The 12,257-nt window shown below is 35.2% G+C and overlaps 1 protein-coding gene across 2 annotated transcripts in view; it reads right to left on the bottom strand.

The window, feature by feature from the left end:
* Positions 1-625: 625 nt before the first annotated feature.
* Positions 626-12,257, bottom strand: part of LOC110450105 (gamma-glutamyltranspeptidase 1-like) — a 26,780-nt gene continuing 15,148 nt past the window's right edge. For both annotated transcript variants that reach the window (XM_021497366.1, XM_021497365.1), the window contains exons 6-14: positions 11,668-11,872; positions 9,826-9,986; positions 8,967-9,113; positions 6,313-6,452; positions 4,926-5,116; positions 4,213-4,282; positions 3,498-3,638; positions 2,765-2,878; positions 626-986 (exon numbers count right to left, since the gene is read on the bottom strand). In XM_021497366.1, the coding sequence (XP_021353041.1) occupies positions 798-986; positions 2,765-2,878; positions 3,498-3,638; positions 4,213-4,282; positions 4,926-5,116; positions 6,313-6,452; positions 8,967-9,113; positions 9,826-9,986; positions 11,668-11,872 (1,358 nt within the window). In that variant the 3' untranslated portion in view covers positions 626-797. The remainder of the gene's footprint in view (positions 987-2,764; positions 2,879-3,497; positions 3,639-4,212; positions 4,283-4,925; positions 5,117-6,312; positions 6,453-8,966; positions 9,114-9,825; positions 9,987-11,667; positions 11,873-12,257) is intronic.

Genomic DNA, 12,257 nt, shown 5'->3' with positions numbered 1-12,257 from the left:
TTAAACCCTAGGGGACAGCTCATTTGTCTGTGACTGGCTGATGTCGTCATTGTACCATTCCACTATATTAACAACCAGACAGACACATGTGGCAAATTGTCTGCTTTATACTACCGTAACAGAACTAGCCCTGATATCAATAGGAATCACAAAGTCAATCAATTCACATGGATGACATTTTGAGATTTTAGAACGGTTCCAATTAAAGTATTGAGTTACATGCACATGTACAATAGGGACATTCTTAAAAGTTCAAAGATTTTCCCATTGACCGTAACAAAATGTTATAATCGTCAGAAAACATAATATCCTAACATATGCATTCGTCAACAGAACTAAACGTGACATTTAAAACATTTAAAAAATAACATAGACTTGCACAAATTTAAAAATAGCAAACTCAATTCATTACACCATTAAATCGACCGAAGCAAATTTCAATCCTTAAATAAAACATTCCATAAGAATACCCATGGATAATTTGACACACATTTCTCAATCCTATAAATTACCCAACAACCTAATCATATATAAGTTTGCACAGTAAAAACAACTCGCTAGGTTTTATCCTAACCCCATATTAAAATATTCAAAAATAAAACTATAAATAATAACACAGTTTCGATTGTGAAAAAATATTTTATTTCATAAACAATGATAGTTTACGCCAATACAACTCTATCTATATGTGAATCAGCATACATCTTTACACATATGCTGTGACATTATTTACATCAGATGAGATAGATTAATGTAATGTATGAACGATCAAGTCTTTTACTATGTTAACGGAATATTTAACTAAAAGTCACATTCACCTCCTTCGTTAAGAACTTAGCTTTTCCCGATATTTTTCTTTCATCTGAAAATGCAGTTATCTCTCCCGTGCTCGGGTTTCTAGCGATAGCCTGCACAACAGCCATATAATCTCCGCCATACTCCACTACCTGGTGGCCATACCGCGTCGCCAGATCATTGGCGATGTCCTGTGTATAAACATAAAACACATGAATTGATCGGTTGTACAGATTTGTGCCTCTTTACAGCACATCGGTTTCAATAGATTATTGGAACACTCAGGGGACACTTTAAAATGTATCAGTCAATGTCGTAACAAGGGCCTGGGTGAATGACAATCACTACGCTTCATTAAGCTTAAATGTACCATGTGTGCTTAGGGATACCTTCCCGATAGTAACAGAAGGGCAGAATGCAGGGAAAAAAGTGGTTATTGTTACATATAAATGTTGATCACGTCTGTGTCCACAACGAAGCGAAGTAAGTGATAACACTCAATTGTGCAGGGAGTCCCAAATATGTCGTCTCTTAAGGCCGCGAAATGCTTTAGTTTAGTTCAAATCTTTTACATCGTTATTGACTACGCAGGAAAAATGACATATTATCAACTTCAGATAACTTAAAAAATAGTTAAATTGAAAAACATTGTAAGAGCCTCAAAACACAAGGGGGAAATGGAACATAACGTCGGCAAGAAAGCAGATGTGACCAAAACGTGTACGTAGAAACACAGTCATATTCTTCTACGTTCTTAGGCTACTCGTTGTGTTCGGGAATGTCTCCCAAAGCACGCGTGGTAAAATTCTGTTTGATATTAATATAACCAGGATGAATGCCCGGCAGGATCCAAGCACACACCAAAACGTAATGAAAAACAGCATAAAGCCTTGTAAACTAAACAAAAAGCTATGTTCTTCAGAAGGATAGGTGTTTCCTCTGCACCATGTATGGCACCCGTCATGATGTCAACATCAAATTAAAAGTACACAAATTGTCAACAAATCAAAAACATAACAAACAACACCTAATGAAAGTTTAGAAATCATGTCATTAAGAAAAATGTAAAGCTCCTTTAACGGTAGAGTAGATGGTAGTGTTTCTGGTAGGAAACCCTGCCTATATACAAATCAAACTCATTGGTAAACAATACAACGAAGATATAATAACGCAGTACGATGTTAGACATATAAATGAAGTCTGGTACAAAACTACAACCAAGTTGTCACAAAATCACTCCACAATCTTAAAATAGAAGTGCTAACGTTTGTCATAGAGTTGTGTTGTGAGGTGACCGTATTTTTCAATATGAGTGATATTTCGAATGGTTATTGATCACTTGAGATACTTGATTAAGCAGATAAAACAAATCAAGTACTGTAAAGCAACCTGTTTTGCATTGGATAGCTTGCATTTCTGACACAACATAGGTTTCTGTGTGATGACGAGATGGCCTAATCTCCTTATAAAAGTTTTCTAATCACTACAGAGCCGGTACAATTCCTTAGTATGACCTTCAAGAATAGTTGTTTTAATAACCAATACTCTAACCTTACTTAAAACTACCCCATTGTTGCTTGGTAATTTTCTAAATCATTCGTTTCAACTTAGGAAAGGGAATTTTTAGTGTCTACATTACACACTTTAATAAACAACTCGAATATCTTTAAGAAAATCTGCTCCAATAATATAGTTCTTTCTATTTTTATCTCTGTATAACAGTGTCACAATATCCTATAGTGTTTGGTATTGATAAAAAGAAAGTATTCATTTTCGATTCTATGACTCTCTAACACAGTAGTGATTTCTGTCAGAGGTGCTTGTGTTTTAGTTCTGAGATTGTAATTCTCAATAAATCTATCGAGTGTGTGTCGTTAGGTCGTTAAGTCCATACTGTATGTAATCTCAAATACATAAACTGTATTGCAATCAATCCCTTAGGAAGTTACTGATACACCTGGTATCTTACCTGTTGGAATCCTTTTTCGAACTGAAGAGTATTAGAATCTAGACGCTGAAATAATCTTTTTCTCCTTATAGCCTCATCTACGCTGTCCTTCAGGAAAAGTAGAAATGCAGAAACCTAACAAAGAGAAACAACATCGTCAACCCGTGTAAATCAAAAGAGACGTTAGAGAGTGTAACACTGCCAAATATCAAACTTTAAAATACAGTATTTGCCCTAATGCTACATGTATAATATCAATGTAGGCTAACCGAAAGATGCAAGATACACTTCTTCATACTGTAAGCGTTCTTATTTTTGCACATTATCAAATTTAAACAAATTGCCTCTTTGATTAATTGGCACATCCGCAAAATATGAAATATTAAACATACACCAGGTCTTTAATTGGCGTAATGACAAATAAGCGCAATATGAAAAGGCGCGAAAATACCTAAAATAATGTGTACGAATACAGTATCTGCAAGTATGCATTCAAATGATATGTTTGCGTTCGAAACTGGACATACAAAAACATATTTTGAAACTGTGTGTATGTACTTCTGCGATCAAAATGTAGCTTAAACAACAATTATTATACATGTGTCACATATCTATTTGAAAACCATACTAATATCTCTGTTTAAGTCTAACTGTAAACGTATCTCTGTTATACGCAGGTCTGTCTTTCCGCCTACACATGTAGGATGCTTAGTTACATATAAAGAAGGTTCTTCTGTTGTTTGTGATATCTTACCTCCGATACGACAGGAGTGATAGTGGCGCCACCTGCTCCGCCAATTATCAATTGTACCTCTCCTGCTTTATCAACAAAAATGGCAGGCACCATTGACGATAAAGGTCGCTTGCCTGGCTCGACAAAATTGCGGGGGTTGTCCTGGAAGTATTGACAGTGTATTTTAGCATTGTTACGAAGGAAAGAACGGTGATTTTTTCAATGGTTTGAAAGAATTATGACTCGTGTTATCTTTACTGTATAAAGCCTAAAATAGCAAATGAAATAGTCCTGAAACTGAGGAGACACAACAATCGGACGGTAAGGAAACATGAAGGCGATACCAGTTATTTTCGTATTACTTTCTCCATCATCTCTGATTGTTACTCAGAATTCCGATATTCATTGACTATTAAAATAACAGAAATTAGACAGCAACATGCACATAGCTATGAAACATTTGTGTATTAGAACAGTGTGACTTTATCCTTACACGAACGTTTTATACATTTAACGTGCAAATCATGTGACCTTAGTAAGGCATTACTTTCGTGTTGTTTCATCAGAAGAAATAAATACAAAGTTGCATTTGTTTACAAATATTTAATGTACTTAAGTGGGAGACATACTGTTGCAAATCGCACAAAATAGACGTTCAAAAAATTAAGTCAAATTCAGTTCAATATTTACATTGGGAAACCTAAGTTCCGGTCAATAATTACTGCTAAAATCTTACCTTTGAAAAATCACTCATTTCGTTATTCCAAATTATCCCTGTGGATTGCGAGACAATAGTCGATCCAAAACTACAAGATTATAATTAAACATCGATGTAAAACGTTCATGATAAAACAAATTGAACACATTTATAAATATCTTATTGATGAAAGATATCAATTTGTAATTCTGTGTCATTTATAAAGATAGTTTAAAAGGTGAGTAAGGTATAAGCTTGTGCTTTTAGTTTGATGCATTTCAGGTTGAGATTCCAAAACTTCATCTAAATTGGTCGCAAGTACTCATAACTTAAACGTGAATATTGTAAAGCTTTATTCGGACATTAAGGTTGACATTATCATCAATCTGTCCCTACCTGACTACCCCCACAGAAAGTGCATTGAGTTTAATCATTTGCTGTGTGTGATAATTTCGGTATAGGTAATGCGATTGCAATATCTATATTTGAAAATCCGTCTGAATGTTTCTATTTTTGATATTTCTTGTCTTAACCCCGATAGAGACATCTATTAAATATTTCACATTTTATTCATTTATTTAATTCCTTTTAGTCATTTTTTTTGTGATTTGTGGTTTAGACGCAACCTAGTTAATGTTTTCTTTCCTGCATAACATAAGCAAATCGATTATTCATCTCTACATCTTACTCAGACTTTCTGTCCGGGAGAAAGGTTAACAAAGCTAGATTTATTACTCGAGTTCAGTACTTACTAGTAATTTATACTACTTGTAACAGAAACAGCACTTCCATCGGGGGATAAAACCGACACATGCGCAGTCCCTTGGTCTTTCGGCTGGTATGTTATATTGCTATAATACGACCAATCGTGTGTTCTGCGCAGGTCCAGTTTTTCATTCCGTAGAAAAGTTGCGAATGAACCCGATATCATTTTATTGACAACCTTAAAAATATAAAAATATATAAAAACAAGCTTAAAAAAAAAAGATAAAAGAAAGGTTATCTGATGGTTTCCAGCTGAGCACCATTAATATCTAAAGAGTTGTAGAATACATCACTCTTTAGTCTGTTCACTCCTACTGGAGAATTCGTAAAATTACACGAGTCTGTCATACAAATTAAATATATGCTTGCTATTAAGTAAGAAAATTCTGTTTTTAAATATTTCTTTACTTGAAAACGAAGAACATTGCCCTGTAACAAAAAGTGTTTATGAATGGCATTTGTGTTAACATTGCCGGGTGAAATTTTAGTTCAAGGACAATGCCAACAATGCTAAATTTAAGCTTTCTGATTGATTATTGGAATCACGTTATTTCATTAGATTAAATCACAGTAAGTGCTCCTCTTACTACCGATCACTGTAGTGAAAAATTAACCCTTTATTTGACGGGTAGTACTCGATATTTCACTTGTGAAAATACATTTAAAAAACACGTGTGCGTATTTACCAGTATGAATCTCATTCGTTAGTATTTACGTTAAATTTATTGCTTTGAAATTGACTGTAAATAAATAATTTAGGGTAGTATTGTTTGACAAACAAATAGCATGGTATCTTCATGAACGTATCGCATAAAACATATAGAACACAAAAATGCGTGCACTCAGTGACAACATGTTCTAAACTATATTTTTGCTTAATCCTGACTAGGGAGAGCATAACAAGAAGTATTCGAGTTCAAAATATTCAGTAACATAATAGCTGGCGTTCTGAAACTTGACGTCATCTTGTGAAACGTGATATCATTGGTTTCAATTATGATAAGCGGGAAAGTATAAACCACCAACATGTAGACGGCGTTTGATATCGCCTCAAGAAATGAACAGTGACGCGGTTGTATCCTTTTTTCAAATCCAAGGTATACTTTCGATGTATCATCCATTTTCCTGCTCTTTCTTAAATATGTTTTTTCGTAAATTTGCATCTTATCCAGAACATCAAAAACATAATGCAGCATTTGCAATGTTATTGGTGATTTTAAGTAATATCCTAGTTAAGAAAAGACGAAAATCAGTCAATCGTTTTGTAGGGGATTTGGAAATTCTTCCATTCGGGTGCAGAACGTGGGCGAAAGCCTTGTTTCTGATCAAAATCCTACACCCATTGGTAGATCTTTCAAACTTTATTGATATTACCTGTTTGACGTCAGGCACGAAGGCCGGGTCAGCTAGCTGCCACCTTTCGCCGTACGCCAGCTTTGTCGCCTCAATCAGAGCGTGAAATGTTGCAGACTGCATTTGGGACGTCGCCATGTCTGATTTCCCCTTCAGTACCCCTATATAGTATAAAGAAAATATTCTTGTGTTCATCCAACAGTTCAACTCACGTGATTTACAGGACCAAAGCCGGGTCATCATGGTCATATCTTAATGACTTTTTGACATAAACAATGTCATACTGGTCATAATAAAATGTTTGCCATAAAAAATAGTTACAAGTTATATAAAAATATTGAACAAAACAGTTTGTCGTACTTAGGTTAGAATATGCAACACAAACAATTTCACTATAGTTAAATTTATATATGGGCATAACCAATGTCGTCATTGTTTTCAATTAAATTAAAACGCCATGGTTATGTTTAAATGTTGAACACAAACAATGTAGTTGTGGCTATATAAAAATTGGACATACATGTAGCCAATGACGTCAAGTTTGTTTGTGTTTTTTTTTTTATATAAACTGTTTAATATAATTAATGTCGTCATGGTCATATTTAAAAATTTAAATAAAAAATATTTTCCACTGTTTTCATGTGTACATGGTATCAGTTGATGATGTCTTTGTATGCGGTTTTCCTTTACGGGATGTTCCTAAACGTCATCCCAGCGAAAAATTAAGGAATTGAACAGTGTTACAAGGACAAAACATACCACAGTGTCACCACTCAATGTCTAAATATACCACAATGTTAACACAAAAGGTTCATGGTTCATGTAAAGAAAAAAAAATGCATCAAAATATTGATACGAAAAGACTAATATGCACTAAATTAAATCCTCACTAACTACCGTAAGAAAGAAGAGGAAAGAAAAAGCTTCAGAAAGGTTTAGCGTTACCTTCACCCTATGTGACTCCCGTTGTGGTGTCACTTTTATTAGTCAAGAAGCGTTTGACAATCAACAATATCAGACTTCAAAAAACGAAGTAACCACTATAACAATCGCATACATGTATACATGCGTTTAAAACAATATCTCGACTTTAAAAACGTGAGCGTCTATATCTATTTTTCCAGATGCCTTAACAGGTACGTGCGTTATACATATCGATATTGATAAGGCTTCTAGCTTAGGAATGCGGGTTCTAAAAATATTTACTGTCAACGGGAGATAACTCAATGTCAGGCCAGTATTTCTCAATCTGGTAGTAGTTTTGAAATCATCTCAGTCGTAATGCATTTAAACAAATATGTTTGACGCAACTTCATTTCAAATTGATACGCTTCAAAATACCACCCTGTGTGACTGTACCCTAACCAGTAACACGTGGTCCATTTATTTGATGTAGAACAGATATATTTTCAAATAGAAAGATTTCTCAATTGTTTGCTTGTCTTGACGTAAAACTAAAACGTATTCATACACAACTCTACCTTTTATCTTTTACATTCTTCGAACGAACCCAGTCTTAGTTTTAAGGAAATCACCGAATGTGACTCCACCACGATGTTTCTTTTATAAATTGCTTTAATTTCAACCTTTAACTATGAAAATAAGATAATTTCGTTATGTAAATGAAATCATAATTCGAACTCAATATCGATAAAACTGTGGCAGATATATATCTACACGGAGACCTTTGAAATAGTACAATGATATTGAACACAGTGATTTTCAGACGATATTTTTTTTCTATTTCATTGGCGATAACTGAAAATGTATATTAAAAACAAGTACTTTCACATCCTTAATCAAAATAGAATGTATTGGTCTGCATTCTTATCAGAGCTATAGTCTAATAATTCTAATAGGACTGGATACAATTCAATTAACAGATAAACGAGTATTGAACGACATTTTTGCAATTTCATACCGGCATGAACATTGACAAATAACCGTTTAATCCTTTTTTACATTTTAAATATTTAGTTATTATTGACTTTTATACAGAGATTGCCTTATATTTTCGACATTAAACTGTCTGTCTCGTCAGCGCAAGCGTTATTCCAGGTCCTGCCTAAAGTCACTCAAATGTTTGATTCTTACAGTTCTGTCATGTTAATCGAGACGGAAGGAGAAGCAATTTCTCCCGGTAATTCGTATAACAATGAACAACAACATTTGATATAGCGCTCTATCTAGCTAACATAAGACATTCGAAAGCGCTTAACAGGATATAGACATACAGTCTATACATTAATCAAAACAATTTTGATGAATATGTAGGAGCTGCCTCATCAGGCGCTAACTGCTGGTCATATGCCACCTGGCTAATATATCCCTATGTGTGTTTGCCTACGTGTGTGCTGGAGATGTAATGTGTTCTGTTTGTAGTTAGACCGTGCTTCTCATGGCATCATTTATATATAGTGCCACCTCACTTGAATGCTACAGTACATGCACCGCAACATCCACCCCAGACCAAATTATACTCCGCCTGGGTTGTTGGAGTTTTGTGAGCAGGAGAAAAACACTTCCTCTGAATATCCATGCGTACGACGACTTCGGAGATGGAATCCCGGCCGCCTGCGTGGAAGGCCAAAGTGTTAGCCAGTCGGCCAATCCACTCATTCTCATTGTCGTCAATTAAACGGTACCTTGGCGACGATTGTTTGATGACGACGTACCTTTAAGTATGTCCAGAATGAGGCCAAGGACTGGCCCACCACTCGGTGCACCCATGGTGAGTAGCGTGACGTCACCAAGGTCAACGGCAATACCATCCTCCACCACTGGAATATATTCTGCCAGATCCTTTTTTGTCATGACACCACCTTCAAGATATCGCATATGGATCATACATACAGGTTTACTGCTGTGTCTCGATTATATATATACTCTATTAGTTATATATGAAAGTTCAGGTCGTAATTAAAGATAAATTCTATCAGACACAATGGAGATATAACGCATCAAACGGATATGTGAAATAATATTTTAAAGTAAAATTATGAAAAGCAAAATAAGTTTTGTTGTTGACATTTTGTGCAAAGTGATTAGGATTTCACTAGCTAAAGCACCTAAGCGAGTGGCTCTACAAAAAGACATTGCTCCATACCTCCCGAAAATGACATCTGATATCGTCAGAATTATACCAGATACATATCCGAACGAAATGTACAATGCTCATACGAATGTAAGCAATACATTGCGTGACTAGAAAATGAAAATCTGACCCATAGTGCAACAGACGATGAAATGGACATTTATTACTATTTCGAAAATATGTCTCCATGGCTTAACACTATATGTGCTATACACTTTTGTGTCACACAGGTTATACTTTTGCGTGTTAATTCGTGAAGTAACTCCCCGTTATAACGTGTGATTCACGACATAAGACATGACATCTTGATGCAAGGGAATCATTCTCATAAACGTTAATGCAATTTTTTCAACTGTTCTTTTTTTTCGTTCAGGCAATATGGATAATAAACAACAGTACAGTATCGGCGGACTTGGTCACATAAAGAGATCGTGTCAAACCTTGTTCCTGTATTTCTCGCATAATTGCGTCCGCGACCGGCCCTTCATATAAATAGGACGGTCCATTTTCAGCAATTCCCCGCAAGGTCTGCGCCAGACGTGGCATTTTGATCAGGGCTCCTTCTGGTACAGTCTTACCGGTGTCGTCACAGTAGATCTTACTAAAACAAATGTAGGAAATCATATTAATTTAAGTATTGAATTCACACGAAAACGGGAACTTGTAACTTGTACTTGGAGGCACGGTAGTTTAGTGGTAGGACGTGCGTGTACGCCGGGCTCGTGACCGAAGGGCTACGGGTTCGAGTCACGGCACGGCACTATGTTGTATCTTTGAGCAAGATACTTTACTCCGCTTGTTCCAGTCTACTCAGCTGTACATGAGTACGTGGTTGGGCAGTGCTAGAATTGTAGAATGTTAGCTGTGAGCACCGAAACGGCAGCACCGGCTGTATGCTCCCCAGTGAGTTGAGAAAGATATTGGCTGGTTGCAAAGTCCCTATAACCACGGATAATAATTTGTGAACCGCTTTGAGACGACCTACGAACCAGATTGTGATAAAGCGGTATAAAAGAACCTGGAATTACAATTATTTTTATTAAAAAATGAACGTCTAAGAAATCCGCCTGTGGAGTCTACCACTGTGTATATCGAAAGATGAACCTAAATCACACATGTGTTTTGGACCTATAACATTGAAAATGTATGCAGACTGCCAAAACATGAATTACACTAATGCATGCGTCTGTTTTCAGTAGGGATTACTAATGTTTTCCCTTGGTTTACTTTGTTGCCTCATCGGGTTTTGTTGTTGTCATTTTGTATCTCTTAACAGCGCGTCTAGTTTCGACATTATTAATTGAGATATTGTATTATAAACATATCTACATGTATACATGTATTTTGCAATGGTCATATGTATACATCTTTTTTATATGCAATATATATCTGTATACATCTATTTTATTATAAATCTATGTATACGTGTATTTTGTTATAAATCCATGTATACGTGTATTTTGTTATAAATCTATGTATACGTGTATTTTGTTATAAATCCATGTATAATAATATAATAATATACAACATTTAATATAGCGCATTATCTAGCTAACATAAGCCACTCTAAAGCGCTTTACAGTACATAGATATACAATTGATACAATTAGCATATACATTAATTAATTCAATTTTGAGGAATACGCAGGAGCTGCCTTATCAGGCGCTAACTACTAGTCCTATGCCACCTGGCTAATATCTCCTTATGTGTGTATGCCTGCGTGTGTGCTGTATTTGATTATATATCTATGAATACGTGTATTTTGTTATAAATCTATGTATACGTGTATTTTGTTGTAAATCTATGTATACATGTATTTGATTATATATCTATGCATACGTGTATTTTATTGTATATATCTATGAATACATACAGGTATTTTGTTATAAATGTTTATCTATGTATACATGTATTTTATCGTATATTCATGTGTACATGTATTTAATTATATATCTATGTATACAGGTGTTTTATTATATAGCTATGTATACAGATATTTTGTTATCAATGTCATCATTTTCATCACCCAGAAACCTTCAGTTTATAATCATAAATGTTACGGTTATGAAATTTGTACATGCCTAATAAAAACAATTATAATGTATGCTTGCTTCAGAAGTAATAATTACATCATCTACAAAACATATCATAATAATCATCGTGTATATTGGAAAAAATGCTTCATGAAATATATTCAACTACATGCAAGATTTTAAACATTTCGTTTAAGAAGACTTTTGCTCTCCTGCGCATTGCCTTAAACTGGCAATGCATCACTTACCAGAATTCTGCATTGTCTGACAAATCTATGTTATATTTCTCCCGTAGTACTGTAATGGCTCTGTGGACAGGTTGGGAGAGATAGTGACCATCCTCAGCCAGTCCTATTGTAGGGAGGAACAGTTCTTTCCATGGTAACCGTCCATACCTCTGATGAGCTTCCCAGTATCCGCGGATTTCTCCCGGCACTCCGATAGACAACACTTCTGTTATTGGACCAAGAGGAAAATAATTTAAGTTAGAAATCTTGTCACCTGACATGTTAACAAGGAATATTAGCTAGTACGTATGTTTAAAGGTGCAGTTATCTAGCCGGTATATCAAATAAATGCAGGATCACGCGACACGACTGGTGGTAGGCGTCATTTGTGTTTATTACTTGTAAACATGTTGTAATAACACCAGGGTTAGATTTGCGAGACAAGCATAGAATTTAATGTACAATATGAATAGAATAATGAACATCGACGCATGCTATCGCATTGGCTTCTTATGTATTAAGGCCCCCACAGTAGACGCTTAACAGTAAATGATTGGACTCCCTAAAATAAGTTTTAAAGAGTATGTCTGTTTGACATCTATTTGTCCCCC

This window comes from Mizuhopecten yessoensis, unplaced genomic scaffold (genome assembly GCF_002113885.1).
Source record: "Mizuhopecten yessoensis strain PY_sf001 unplaced genomic scaffold, ASM211388v2 scaffold4999.1, whole genome shotgun sequence".
Classification (NCBI taxonomy): domain Eukaryota; kingdom Metazoa; phylum Mollusca; class Bivalvia; order Pectinida; family Pectinidae; genus Mizuhopecten; species Mizuhopecten yessoensis.
Note: the sequence above shows the minus strand (reverse complement) of the source record. Positions and strands in the feature narration are given on the sequence as shown.